At 46.0% G+C, this 15,095-nt stretch overlaps 1 protein-coding gene and 1 long non-coding RNA gene across 2 annotated transcripts in view; one reads left to right on the plus strand and one right to left on the minus strand.

Moving 5' to 3' along the window:
- The window catches only part of LOC309388305, a 393,048-nt gene that overhangs the window by 91,696 nt on the left and 286,257 nt on the right, over nt 1-15,095 (plus strand). The window lies entirely within an intron of this gene.
- ABR (ABR activator of RhoGEF and GTPase) overlaps nt 1-15,095 on the minus strand; it is a 167,669-nt gene that overhangs the window by 89,729 nt on the left and 62,845 nt on the right. The window contains 2 exon segments of the mRNA XM_081945401.1: nt 4,570-4,755; nt 7,455-7,559. Coding sequence (XP_081801527.1) covers nt 4,570-4,755; nt 7,455-7,559 — 291 coding nt within the window.

Here is a 15,095-nt window from a genome sequence, read left to right on the forward strand (position 1 = left end):
CCCGCAAAAATTCACATTCATATATTATACCAAACACTTTACCCCCTCCCGTTCCCCATCTTAAAATAGATTACTCATAACCCCTCTCCTCCCAACAAACACTATATAAATTTCTCTTAAATTAATAATAACACATTGATCATTTTCTAAGCTAATTTAACATCTATAACTCTTAATATAAATTTCTCCTAGCCTAACAATGTTTCATTAATCCCATCTTCTAATTTATTCATATATATATATTGCCCCACCCTCCACCCTAACCCTCCCCCACCTCCCACACAAACCCACCCCCCTGACTTCCGCTGTATACCACTCTAACAATTCCAAACATCCCATATACTATTTACTCTGATCATCTATCGGTCTAAACATTCTTACCTAAAGACTAGATAATAACTCCTAGTCTGATATTTATTCTGTATATAATCAATCCATTTTGCCCACTCCTGTGTATATTCCTCCTGTTTCTGAGCTTTTAAGAAAGCTGAGATTTTTGCCATTTCGGCGAACCCCGCCACCTTCTGAATCCATTGATCAATTGTCGGTAAAAAATCTTTTTTCCAATGTTGCGCAATCAACAACCTAGCTGCTGTAACCATATACAAGGCCAATTTTGTTTCCCCTTTGCTAAAATCCTTAACTATACCCAATAAAAACATTTGCGGAGTGAATTGTATTCTTTTCTTAAATACATTCTGCATAACCCACCATATCTTTATCCAAAAAGCTTTAACCTTGTTACAAGTCCACCATACATGAAAAAAGGTAGCATCTAGACACCCACATCTCCAACATTTTGGTTGAACATTTGGGTACATGCATGATAATTTTTTAGGATCTAAATACCATCTGTAAAACATTTTATAAAAATTCTCCCTTAAATTCTGTGACTGTGTAAATTTAACATTCTGAACCCATATTTTTTCCCACGTTTCCAACATAACCACTTCACCAAAATTCTGAGCCCATTTAATCATACAATCCTTAACCAATTCATTTTCTGAGTCTCTTTCAACCATCTGTCTTTCTTTTTCGAGCCAAGCATTCCACTTTTCCTGTATCCTTCTTAAGGGTGGAACGCAGCCCTTGCTTATAAAAAATCTCCATTTTGTCAAAAATAATCTTCAACATTTCAGGAAGCCATGACAGGCACAACAATACAATACAATACAATACAATACAATAGTAGAGTTGGAAGGGACCTTGGAGGTCTTCTAGTCCAACCCCCTGCCTAGGCAGGAAGCCCTATACCGTTTCAGACAAATGGCTATCCAACATCTTCTTAAAGACTTCCAGTGTTGGGGCATTCACAACTTCTGGAGGCAACTTCTGTTCCACTGATTAATTGTTCTGACTGTCAGGAAATTTCCCCTCAGTTCTAAGTTGCTTCTCTCCTTGATTAGTTTCCACCCATTGCTTTTTGTCCTACTTTCAGGTGCCTTGGAGAATAGTTTGACTCCCTCTTCTTTGTGGCAACCCCTGAGATATTGGAAGACTGCTATCATGTCTCCCCTGGTCCTTCTTTTCATTAAACTAGACATCCCCAGTTCCTGCAACCGTTCTTCATACAACACAGTTCAGGTAGTCCTCCATTTACAAGAGTTCATTTAGTGACGGTCATAAATGTGAAACATGGTCATAACTCCAACTTTTTTCCAGGGTCTTTGTAACTTTGAACGGTCACTAAATGAACTGCTGTAAGTTGAGGACTACCTGTCATTGCTAAATATCATAAATTGCATCACGTGACTGACATTATGGCGTTTGTTAAGCAAACACCGTCATTAAACGAGCCAATGTTTTGCTATGAGGCATTTTTGCTGAATATAGGAAGGAAATGCTGCAAAAAACATCATAAATTGTGGTTATGTGATCACTACAAATGGCCACGAATGCACACCAGTTGTTGAGCACACAAAATGAGATCACATGACCACTTACAATCCAACTCATAAATAGCAATAGTCCTTTACTTACAGTAGTTCGTTTAATGACCGTTTCAGAGTTACAATGGTCCTGAAAAAAGTGACTTAAGGCCGTGTTTCATACTTATGACCATTGCAGCATCCCCATGGTCAAGTGATCAAAATTCAGCCGCTTGGCCGCTTACTCATATTTACAACGGCTGCAGTGTCCCAGGATCGAACGGCCACTAAATGAACTGCTTGCTGTAAGCCGCGAAAGTACCTCTACAGGTAGTCTCTACTTACAACAGTTCGTTTAGTGACCGTTCAAAGTTACAACGGCACCGAAGGATGTGACTTACAACCGTTTTTTCACAGTTACGACCTTTCCAGCATCCCCCCCCCCCCCATGGTCAGATGATCGGAGTTCAGATGCTTGGCAACTGGTTCATATTTATGACGGCCGTAGCATCCTGGGGCTCAGGTGATTTGTGACCTTCTGACAAGCAAACTCAATGGGAAAGCCAGATTCGCTTCCTATTTTATCGACTGCGGGGATTCACTTAACAACCATGGATAGAAAGGTTGTAAAACAGAGCAAAACTGAATCACTCCTGATTTTATTAGGGCGTTGGTCGGAACCCTGACCGTCTCACTTAACAACAAAGAATTTGTGCTCAATTGTGGTCATAATTCGAGGACTATTTGTACGTATATCCTTTCGAAACCAGAATAAGGGGATTTTGCATTCACATTTTCCTAACACAGGGGTGTCCAAACTTGGGAACTTTAAGACTTGTGGACTTCAACTCCCAGAATTCCCTAGCCAGCATGGCTGGCTGGGGAATTCTGGGAGTTGAAGTCCACAAGTCTTAAAGTTCCCAAGTTTGGACACCCATGTCCTAACACAAAACGCGAGAATTTACAGTTTGATGACCAACTCTGCAGATTCTCCCCAGACAATTAATTCTGTACGTTATCAAGTGGTTGACTTTTACAGTATAAATTTATTTGATACATAGAGATCCATTTTATTTCTGCCAACCAAGCATTTAACAAAAACATTAGCCTTTTCCTCTAGAAATTCCCCTCAGAATTTCCCTTTTTAAAACAAAAGGCTGGTGTATTTTAATGTATTGCTTTGAGACAACCGAGTTCTGGGTATTTTCTTTAAATTCCACTGAAAAGCTACGTTTCTGAGGCAAAACGCTTTCGAAATCTATTTTGAAAAAACCAGGTGGAAATATTTTAAGATTCAAGACTAAATCTCTACCGAATCAAAAGAACAGAAAATCTGGATTAATTTGTGTGAAACATTCAGATCAAGTAAGGTTTTAGAGTAGGTTTCTCAACCTCGGGCATTTTAAGATGAGTGGACTTCAACTCCCAGAATTCCCCAGCCATCATGGGAGTTGTTCATCATAAAGGCTGCCTGGGGCATTCTGGGAGTGGAAGCCCTCCCCTCGTAAAGCAGGCTGGCTGGGGGATTCTGGGAGTGGAAGCCCACCCCTCTTAAAGCAGGCTGGCTGGGAGATTATGGAAGTGGAAGCCCATCCCTCTTAAAGCATGCTGGCTGGGGGATTCTGGGAGTGGAAGTCCTCCCGTCTTAAAGCATATTGAAGAGGGAATTCTGGGAGTGGAAGCCCACCCCTCTTAAAGCAGGCTGGCTGGGGAATTCTGGGAGTAGAAGCCCACCCCTCTTAAAGCAGGCTGGCTGGGAGATTATGGAAGTGGAAGCCCACCCCTCTTAAAGCAAACTGGCTGGGGGATTCTGGGAGTGGAAGCCCGCCCCTCTTAAAGTAGGCTGGCTGGGAGATTCTGGGAGTAGAAGCCCACCCCTCTTAAAACAAGCAAGGTTGAGAAATACTGATCTAAAATAAATTGATGATATTTTATGCATGGTTTGTCCACCAAACACCAGAATATTCTGTGTTTTTAATTGATTTTTAAAAATTATCTCTGGTTCTCTTGGGAAACAAAATATGGGAATCCTATCAATCAGGTTTTTTAGAAGTTTTTTACTTCCATGGGATTACCGCAGTGTTTCCAGCGACACCCCCAAAAATGTCAAGAATGTTTGTTCTGCAATTCCCATATACAGCAAGTCCCCGGCTTAAGATCATCCCTTTAGTGACCAAAAAGTCCCAACACCAAAAAAGTGACTCAGGACCAGTCCTCGTACTTACGACCAATGCAGGATCCCCACGGCCACGGGATAAAAATTCAGACGCTTGGCAATGGCTCGTATTTATGATGGCCACAGTGTCCCCGGGATCACGTGATCCCCTTTTGCGACCTTCCGACAAGACAGCGTCCACGGGGAACTCAGACTCACTTAACAACCGTGTGACTAATTTAACAACTGCAGCGATTCACTTAACAACGGAGGGAAAATTGGAAATAATTCAATGCACAACTGGTCAGAAAGTATGGGATCCATTGTGGTCATAAGTCGAGGACTACCCTGTATTGCATTAGGCTACAAACGATGGCCACAGGGCCATTCGAACTGAGACCGAACTCAACTAAGGGGGGCCACAGCTTGCTGGTTTTTGGTGAGTGGGGGACAGACACCCCCCCTTGCGTCCCAGAGTGCCAGGGAGACCCCTAAGATTGCCAAAAAGATGCTGTGGATTCAAGAACCGGTGGGAACTGGACTTACCAGCTTCTGGAAGAGATGTCCCAGGACCACCTCGCTGTCCCAGTTCTGCAGATGTGGCCAGAGGTTGTCGTACATTTCCTTGTGGATCTCGTAAAGATCCTGGATCTTGTAGAAGATGGTTTCGATCTGCTGGATCGTGAGGACGGGCTGGGAGGTGGTCGCCGTGGCCCGCAGGGGCTTTATCGGCTGCGGGGAAGGGGGAGGAAGAGCCGTCAAATGGGGGGATAATTCCTGGGACCCCCTCCTCTCCCCCCTCCCACACACACCAAGGGGTCGGTCTTGTTTGATTGGCCAATTTCCTGAGATTTTGACCATAAAGCTTTTGTCCCAGAGCACCAGCTGGCTTGTATTGCAGTGGGGTCTCCAAACGAGGCCCCCTTAAGACTGGTGGACTTCAACTCCCAGAACTCCCAGAGTTAAGGGAGTTAAAAATCCACGGGTCTTAATGTGGCCACGTTTTGAACCACACAACAACCCTGTGAGGCAGGCAGGGTGGAGAGAGAGAGAGAGAGAGAGAGAGACAGAGAGAGACAGAGGGAGGGGGAGAGAGAGGAAGGGAGGTAGAGAGAGGGAGGGAGGGTGGGAGGGGGAGAGAGAGGGGGGAGGGGGAAAAGGGAGGGAGGGAAGGGAGGATAGAGAGAGAGACAGAGGAGAGAAAGAGAGAGGGAGGGAGGGAGGAACTGGCCTGCAATCTGGGCCTCTGAAGGCCAAGGGGAGATTTGAACCCAGAACTTTCCAAATATAATATAGACGCCTTCACTGCTATGTCACTCATTGCCACACCATCTTTGGCAGTGGGGGAACAACAAGTCCCATCACCCCCAGCCATTACAGAGGTGCTGGCTGTAGATGGACACTGTAGTCCTGTGTTTCTCAGGCTCAGCCATTTTAAAATGGGTGGGCTTGGATTCCCAGAATCCCCCAGCCAAAAGGAGAGGTGGGTTGTGCTGAGAGTCTGACTGGCCCAAAGTCACCCAGTTGGCTCTCAGGCCTAAAGCCAGACTAGAACTCCCCGTCTCCCGGTGATTGCCTCAAAGTCTCCAAATTAACTTTTATCCCTAAGGCAGGACTAGAACTCCCAGTCGCCTGGTGATTGGCCCAAAGTCACCCAGGGCCTTCATGACTAAGGCGGGACTAGAACGCACCATCTTCTGGTGATTGGCCCAAAGTCACCTAACTGGCTTTCATGCCTAAGGCGGGACTAGAACTCCCAGTCGCCTGGTGATTGGCCCAAAGTCACCCAATTGGCTTTCATGCCTAAGGCGGGACTAGAACTCCCCATCTCCTGGTGATTGGCCCAAAGTCACCCAGCTTTCATGCCGAAGGCAGGACTAGAACTCCCAGTCACCTGGTTTCTAACCTGGTGCCTTAACCACTAGACCAGCTGGCTCTCAAACTGGTGGGTGCCCACTAATTCACACCTGCGACCCCCAGGAATGTCTCACCATTCCCTGGAATTGGAAATCCCACTGCAAGCACAATAAATTTTGGAAACTACCAAGTGGTTTCTTCTTAGAAACCTGCACTAGAAGAGCCCGGAAAAGTCTAGAAAATTCCCCCTTCTACCCAGAACTAAGAACTAGTCCCCCCACCCCCACCCCAGAAACCCATCCAGATGTGGCAGGAGAAGAGTGGCTGCTGTGGTGAGAATTTTGGCAAAATGGAACCTACGGAACTCTCTGCTACAAGATCTTTCTTAGACTCTCTCTCTCTCTCACGGAGACAAAAATCACCTCCCCGATCCGGCCGCGGCCACCCACAGCTGCGTCCTAGAGCCTCAAAGGGGCCCCTCTTCAGCCGGGACCCAATTTAGGGAAGAAACCCTGAGCGCTTGACATGACTCGCATGCAACCCTTCGGAGTCCAACAGGCCAGCCGGGAGTGGCGAAATCGCGGCGGCCACCAAAATGACCAACATTTCATGCCCTTTAGTGCTGCGGACCTCTCGTCCGTCTGCTTCCTCCTGGCTGGCCTTCCTCCCCTCCCACGTCCCACCATAAGTAAAACAATAGTCTCCAACTTCCATAGTAATTAAATAGTAAAAGTAAAAAAATAAATAAATAACATTAAATAAAAATAATAAAATCAAGCGAAGTGAAATGAAATAAAACGATAAAGTAAACTAAACAATAAATGAAATAAAAAATAAAACAATAAAGTAAAATAGAAAAGAATAAAGTAAACTAAGCTAAAGTAAAATAAATAATAAAATAAGATAAAATGAAATGAAATGAAATGAAATAATAAAATAAAATAAAATAATAAAGTGAAATAGAATAAGGTAAGATAATAAAGCAAACTCAGCTAAGGTAAAGTAAAACAAATAATAAAATAAAGTAAAATGAAATAAAATAATAAAATAAAATGAAATGAAAACTAAACTAAACTAATAAAGTAAAATAAAATAACGAAATGAAATAAAATAGTAAAGTAAAATAAAATAAAACAAAATAATAAAATAAAACAGGAAATAAAATAGAATAAAGTAAAATAATAAAGTAAACTCAACTAATAAAATAAGGTAAAGTAAAATGAAATGAAATAATAAAATAAAATAATAAAATAAAATAGAATAAGGTAAAATAATAAAGAAAACTAAGCTAAGCTAAAGTGAAATAAATAATAAAATAAGATAAAGTAAAATGAAATGAAATAATAGAATAAAATAATGAAGTGAAATAAAAAGTAAGCTAAAATAATAAAGTAAACTAAAATAATGAAAATAAACTAAAATAATGAAAATAAAACAACACAACAAAAAACAAAACAAAAACAAAACAAAAACAAAAACATAAAACAAAAAACCCCAAAACAAAAACAAAAACAGAACAGAACAGAACAAGACCCAGTCAGTTTCTCTGCCCCCCCTAATCCTCACTCACTCACCAACAACAGCGCCTCCAGCTGGTTAATGTACATTTCCTCGCTGGCCAGGAAGTCCTTCAGCACCAACTTACGCATCTCCACGCCTTTCCCGGCATCCTGTTCCTCCTGCAGGAGGGAGAGTTAGGGCAAAGTTACAAGGGGACCCCTCGGGGAGATCCTCGACTTGCGACCACAATTAAGCCCCAAAGTTCCCCTGCTATGCGCGACGGTTGTAAAGTGAGCTTTGTCCCATTTTACGATTTGTTTGTTCTCTATTCAATGAATCGCTGCAGTTAGTAATAATGTTGTTAAGTGAATCTGTCTCCCCCCCCAATTGATTTTGCTTGTCAGAAGGTCGCAAAAACGGGGACTGTCCCAGTGTGGCTTAATTGTGGTTGTAAGTTGAGGACTAGTAGTATTTACATTCCACCTCGTTTTTGGTTCTTGCAAACCTGTCTCTTGTTTAAACTTGTCATTTTTTTCATCAACGTTTCAGCATTTCAAATTCAATCAGAATAGAGCTGGAAAGGACCTTGGAAGTTTCTAGTCCAGCCCCCTACTCAAGCAGGAGACCCCAGACCACTTCAATCAATCAATCAATCAATCAATCAGAATAGAGCTGGAAGGGACCTTGGAGGTCTTCTAGTCCAGCCCCCCTGCTCAAGGAGGAGACCCCAGACCACTTCAATCAATCAATCAATCAATCAATCAATCAGAATAGAGCTGGAAGGGACCTTGGAGGTCTTCTAGTCCAGCCCCTTACTAAAGCAGGAGACCCCAGACCACTTCAATCAATCAATCAATCAGAGTAGAGCTGGAAGGGATCTTGGAGGTCTTTTAGTCCAACCCCCCTGCTCAAGCAGGAGACTTTAACTTTAACTTTATTCAATTTCTAGACCGCCCCTCTCTCAGAAGAGACCCCAGACCACTTCAATCAATCAATCAATCAATCAGAATAGAGCTGGAAGGGACCATGAAGGTCTTCTAGCCCAGCCCCGTACTCAAGCAGGAGACCCCAGACCATTTCAATCAATCAATCAATCAATCAATCAATCAGAATAGAGCTGGAAGGGGCCTCGGAGGTCTTCTAGTCCAGCCCCTACTCAAGCAGAGACCCCAGACCATTTCAATCAATCAATCAATCAGAATAGAGCTGGTAGGGGCCTTGGAGGTCTTCTAGTCCAGCCCCCCTGCTCAAGCAGGAGACCCCAGACCATTCAATCAATCAATCAATCAGAATAGAGCTGGTAGGGGCCTTGGAGGTCTTCTAGTCCAGCCCCCCTGCTCAAGCAGGAGACCCCAGACCATTTCAATCAATCAATCAATCACAATAGAGCTGGAAGGGGCCTCGGAGGTCTTCTAGTCCAGCCCCCCTGCTCAAGCAGGAGACCCCAGACCATTTCAATCAATCAATCAATCAGAATAGAGCTGGAAGGGGCCTCGGAGGTCTTCTAGTCCAGCCCCCCTGCTCAAGCAGGAGACCCCAGACCATTTCAATCAATCAATCAATCAATCAATCAATCAGAATAGATTTAAAAGGGACCTTGGAGATCTTCTAGTCCAGCCCCCTACTCAAACAGGAGACCCCAGACCATTTCAATCAATCAGAATAGAGCTGGAAGGGGCCTCGGAGGTCTTCTAGTCCAGCCCCCTACTCAAGCAGGAGACCCTAGACCATTTCAATCAATCAGAATAGAGTTAAAAGGGACCTTGGAGATCTTCTAGTCCAGCCCCCTACTCAAGCAGGGGACATCTGCAGCTCACTTGGCTGCAATTTAATTTCTGCCAAAAATCCATTTTTGGCAAACCTGACCCATAGCGATCAATAGCTTTGCTTAACAACAGCACGGTTCGTTTAACGATTGTGGCAATTCATTTAACGACTAGCAAAAAAAAGAAGTCACAAAACCAGGTCCATCACGTGGGCGACCTGCTTCACGACCATGGGTGGGCTCCATTATGGTCGTAAGACGAGGACCAGCTGCAAGTGCAGATCCCAGTCGTGAGTCACAATTTTCAGCGCCGTTGTGACCCCTAACCACCGCTAACCAAACAGTCCTAAGTCAAGGACTGTCAGTACTCTACCTCCCTCCTGCGAATCGAGGCAGGACGTGAATTTGGCAAGGAAGTAAATTTGAGCCAGGCTTCACAACCACCTACAAATTAGGCCCAAAGCCCAAGGCGATAAATTATACCTTTTCTTTTCAAAGTGTGTGACACACAAGACTGTGAATCAACCTTTTTGTCATCCAGCGCCACAAAGACACAATCGCATTTGGCTCCCAATTTAAAAGCCACCTGCTGGAGTTTGCGGCGGAGGTGAAATTTGAACCCAAGACTTTTCCAAGTTAAAATGTCCCCGTCTTCCTTCTGGGCCTCACCCACCTACGTGGACGTTATAAAGGAAACTCAATCTGGCCCAAAGAATCCAGGCCTACAGGTAGTCCTCAAACGTACGGCCACAATGGAGCCCAAAAATTCCTGTTGCTAAGTGAGTTTTGCCACTTTTCTTGCCGTAGTCGTTAAGTAAATCGCAGGGGTGGATAAGCGTGTAACCAGGTTGTTAAGTGAATCTGGCTTCTCCCCTTGACTTAGCTAGTCAGATGGTCGCAAAAGGGGATCACGTGACACACACACACCCCCGGGACACTGCGACCGTCAAAAATACGAGTCCATTGCCCGGTATCCAGATTTTGAGCACATGGCGGGGATGCTGCAATGGTCGTAAGTGTGAGAAATGGTCGTAAGTCCATTTTCAGTGCCGCTTTAATTTTGAACGGTCACTAAACAAACCACTGTTAATCAAGGACTACCTGCTGATCTAAGGCCACTATTTTTTGGCCTGGCCTACCTCGCAGGGAGATTTCTGAGGTCATGCACCGCCTTGCGACACGGTTACAAAAAGTGAAAATATTTGTTTACTGAGGTGTAGTGTTTCCAGAGTATTCCCCACATTTTCCTGTCCAGCGTTCTTCAGAATTACAGAGTAACAGAGTTGGAAGGGACCTTGGAGGTCTTCTAGTCCAACCCCCTGCCCAGGCAGGAAACCCTACCCCACTTCAGACAAATGGTTATCTTAACATCTTCAAGGGTTGGAGCATTCACAACTTCTGGAGGCAAGCTGTTCCACTGATTAATTGTTCTCACTGTTAGAAAGTTTTCCTTAATTCCAGGTTGCTTCTCTCCTTGCTTAGTTTCCATCCATTGACTCAGAATAGAGCTGGAAGGGACCTTGGAGGTCTTCTAGTCCAACCCCCTGCCTAGGCAGGAAACCCTATACTGTTTCAGACAGATGGCTATCCAACATCTTAAAGACTTCCAGTGTTGGGGCATTCACAACTTCTGGAGGCAACTTCTGTTCCACTGATTAATTGTTCTAACTGTCAGGAAATTTCTCTTCAGTTCTAAGTTGCTTCTCTCCTTGATTAGTTTCCACCCATTGCTTCTTGTTCTACCCTCAGGTGCCTTGGAGAATAGCTTGACTCCCTCTTCTTTGTGGCAACCCCTGAAATATTGGAAGACTGCTATCATGTCTCCCCTAGTCCTTCTTTCTATTAAACTAGACCTACCCAGTTCCTGCAACCGTTCATCGTATGTTTTAGCCCAGGGGTGTCCAATCTTGGGAACTTTTAAGACTTGTGGACTTCAACTCCCAGAATTCCCCAGCTGGGGAATTCTGGGAGTTGAAGTCCACAAGTCTTAAAGTTCCCAAGGTTGGACACCCCTGTTTAGCCTAATCCTCTTCGTTAACTTAAGGTTGCAAGTCACTTCAAGCCGAACCCCCAAATTCTGTTTAAAAATTTAAAATTAAATGAAGTTTAAAATTCTTTAATTTTCTGCACCCCATCGAGAAGAAGCAAAAACAGGAATGCGGAATCCGTTACGGCTGGGCTCGCTGTTTTTCGCCTTCCCACGCAGGCCTCGGGCACCTGGAACCCGAATTCCCCCCCCCTGCCCCCCCCCTGCCAACTGCACACTCCCAGGAACAAGTCAGCACAGAGACAGTTCCCCACCCCCCAGGGTTGGTACTGCTATCGGTGCAAGGGGGGGGGGTATTTTATCCTCTCCTTCCATTTCCAGGATCTAAGCCAACAGGTCAAAATCCGAATGCAGTCTCCTGATAGGTAGTCCTTGAATTATGACCATTCAAAGTTACGACGGACCCAAGGCACAGGGAATCCTCAATTTACAACTGGACTGGAGCTCTAGATTCCTGTGGCTAAGCAAGACAGCTGTGAAGTGAGCTTTGCATTCTTTTACGGCCTACCTCGCCAACCGTTGTTAAGTGAATCACCACCATTGTCAAGTCCGTCGCACGGTTGTTAAGCGAATCCAGCTTCCCCCATGGAGTTTGCTGGTCAGGAGGTCGCAAAAGGAGAGAACACGTGACACCGAGACACCGCGACCGTCATAAACGTGAGTCAGTTGCCAAGCGTCTAAATTGCTGGTCAGAAGGTCGCAAAAGCGGACACCGCAGCCGTCATAAGTATGAGTCACTTGACAAATGGCTGAATTTTGATCACAGGGATGCTGTAACAGTTCTAAGTGTGAAACGTAAGTTATTTTTTTAATGCCATTGTAACTTCTGACAGTCACTAAGTGAATCGTTATAACTTGAGGACTACCTGTTTTTGCAACTTGGATTTTAAATGAACTCCAGTGCCTCCTGTGATCTCATTTTGTGTGCTCCACATCCGGTGTGCATCTGTGGCCATTTATAGTGTCCGGTGGTCGCATAACCACAATTTATGATGTTTTTTGCAGCATTTACTTCCTACATGCAGCAAAAGTGCCCCATAGAAAAACACTGGTTCGCTTAATGACTGTGCTTGCTTAACAACCGCCATAATGGCAGTCACGTGATGCAATTTATGATATTTTGCATTGACAGGTAGTTCTCAACTTACAGCAGTTCATTTAGTGACCATTCAAAGTTACAACAGCACCGAAAAAAGGGACTTACGACCATTTTTCACACTTACGACCATTTCAGCCTTTCCCCACGGTCACATGATTTACATTTGGATGGTTGACAACTGACTCGCCTTTACGACGGTCACAGTGTCTCAGGGTCGTGTGGTCTCCTTTTGCGACCTTCTGACAAACAAAGTCAATGGGGAAGCCATTCACTTAATGACCGTGTTACTGACTTAAGACTTGCAGGTATTCACTTAACGCACAAGACAAGAAAAGTCATAAAACGGAGCAGGCTCAGCTCCACTGAACAAATTCCTCACTTAACACCATCAATTTTGGGCTCAATTGTGGTCGTAAGTCGAGGACTATCTATCTGCACTTCCAGTGCCACCTGTGGACAATGGATTCTTTTAACGACCATGGTATCTGCTTAACAACCACCTTAAAAAGCTTATAGAATTAGAGTTACCTTGAGGTAAGATGGGTGGTCGATAAATTTCATAAATAAAAGAAATCGGGCACGGCGGGCTGCTGACCCGCTTAATAACCTGCACCACCACCCACGACCGTCATAAGTTGAGGACTACCTGTACTTGCTTCTTAAGCCACTGGGGGGGTGGGGGAAGGAGGGTCATTCCAAAAGTCTGCCATGACCAAAAAAAGGAGGGGAGGATTTATCAGAGGATGGACTAGATGCCTTTGGAGGGCCCTTGCCACTCCAAGCTCTTAAAGAAAGCAAAGAAAGCAGTCCATCCATGCTCAGAGGCACCCTGTTCTGATCCCAGCAGGATCCTAATGGAAAAACCTCCTTTGCTCTGTAAGCCCACAACTTTTTTTGGGGTATGTGTGTGTGTGAGAGAGAGAGAGAGAGATTTGGAGAGAGATTTGGAGAGATGAAAGGAAGTTACACAAGAAAAAAAAAGGGATTTTTTTTTCTTTTTCTTTTGCTCCTTTCAAACCGAAAGGATATCGGCGGTTCGATTCCCGTTAACGCAAATTTTTAAATTCCTAAAACAGGGAAGTGGAAATAAGATTTCCAGCGAAAAAACGGCACAGATCTCCTTTTCTCGCACGCACACAAACACACACAACCACACACGCCTAAATACACCAAACACAAACACTACCCAAATGCCCCCCCCGCCCGCTCCCCGGGGGCTCCTTCTGTAAGAACCTGCTATGCCCCCTAATCTCGTATGCACTTCTACCTATGATGTTAGACACCCTTGCCGAAACGGATCAATACAAAAAATAAAAATAAAAATTAATTAAAATCTCCTTGGAACAACGCAATTTGGACTGCAGCTGGCTTTGAACCACAACGACAACAATGACGACAACAAAGGGGATGTTTTGTTTGGAAGTGGGGGGGGCGTTTGGGGGGGTAGGATGAAAGCAATATTCCCATGTGTTCAGATCCTCCTGCCGGTTTCCCAAGGTGACCTCTGCCCATGCACAGAGTGGCTTCCAGAAGCAGGGAGGGGGAGGGAGCTTAGGGCCTAGAGCTAGACACCCAAAGCAGACCCTCCCCCCCATGCGGCCCCTCCCTGGGGAACCTGCCAGCAGACCCTCTTCCCCCTTCAAATGCCAGCCTCGCCCACTCCCACCTGGGCAACTGGTGCCACCCGGTGTGCCGCTTTTGAGAAAGATCACCCCTCCTTCCTCCCCTGGGGAGGGGTGGGGGGAGATCAGGCTGCAAGAGAGGAAGCCAGCCCCCTCCCCAAGGCTAACTCTTCAAAGATCCCCAGGCCGCCATTCTCCCAATGCCCACCTGTGCTGTGCACTCTTCTTCTTCTTCTTCCTCCTCCTCCTCCTCTTCCTCTTCCTCTTGCAAGACTCGGTCTAAGTAGCCCAAGGCAGCCTCTTCCTCCTCCTGCATGCCGGGCGGGGGTCGTCTTGCAACTGGGGGTCCCCTCAACCGAGGAGGGGGCGCAGGGGGGTCCTTCCCAGCCGGCCGGGCACTGCCAGCCGGCCGGGCAGGGGACCATGAGTGGGCAGCAGCCAGCAGGGCGGGCTGCCTGGCTGGGAGTGGGTGGTGAGTGGGTGTCCCGGGCGGGGGTCGAGGAGGCAGGCCTGGGAGACTCCCCCCTCCCCGCCTTGCTTGCCTTCCGTGCCTGCCTGCCCGGCGCACCCGCCCGCCCGACTTAGTAGCTGCCCCGCCGTGCTCAGCCAGGCGAACAGGAAGTGGCACAGCCTCGCCTGCTGCCTCCCAGGGGGAGGGGGGAGAGGAGGGGAAGGGGCAGCCCCTGGGGGAGGACCCTGGAGGGGGGAGGCTGCCCCCAGGCGGAGCCCCCTCCTAACCCGAGGAAGCGTGGGCTGGGGAGGGGTTGTGGGATACGTAGGAGGAGGAAGAAGAGGCAAGAGAGGAGAAGGAGGAAGAGGAAGGGAAGGAGGAGGACGAAGAAAGAAGAGGAACAGGACAAAGAGGAGGAGAAACACAAGGAAGGGAAGGAGAAGGACGAAGGAAGAAGAGAAAGAGAAGGTAGAAGTAGAGGAGAGGGTGGAGGAAGGAAAGGAAGTGAAGGAAGAGGAAGGAGGAGGAAGAGGAGAGGGAGGAGGAGGAAGGGAGGAGAGGAAGAGGAGAAGAGAAAAGAGGAGGAAGAGGAAAAGGAGGAGAAAGAAGGAAGAGGAAAAGGAAGAGAGGAGGAAGAAGAGAAGAGGAGGAAGGAAGATAATGAAGAGGAAGAGGAGGAAGGAGAGGAAAAGAGAGGACGAAGAGGAGAAGAAAAAAGGAGAGAAAGATAA

This window comes from Natrix helvetica, assembly GCF_964273705.1.
Source record: "Natrix helvetica genome assembly, chromosome: 2".
Classification (NCBI taxonomy): domain Eukaryota; kingdom Metazoa; phylum Chordata; class Lepidosauria; order Squamata; family Natricidae; genus Natrix; species Natrix helvetica.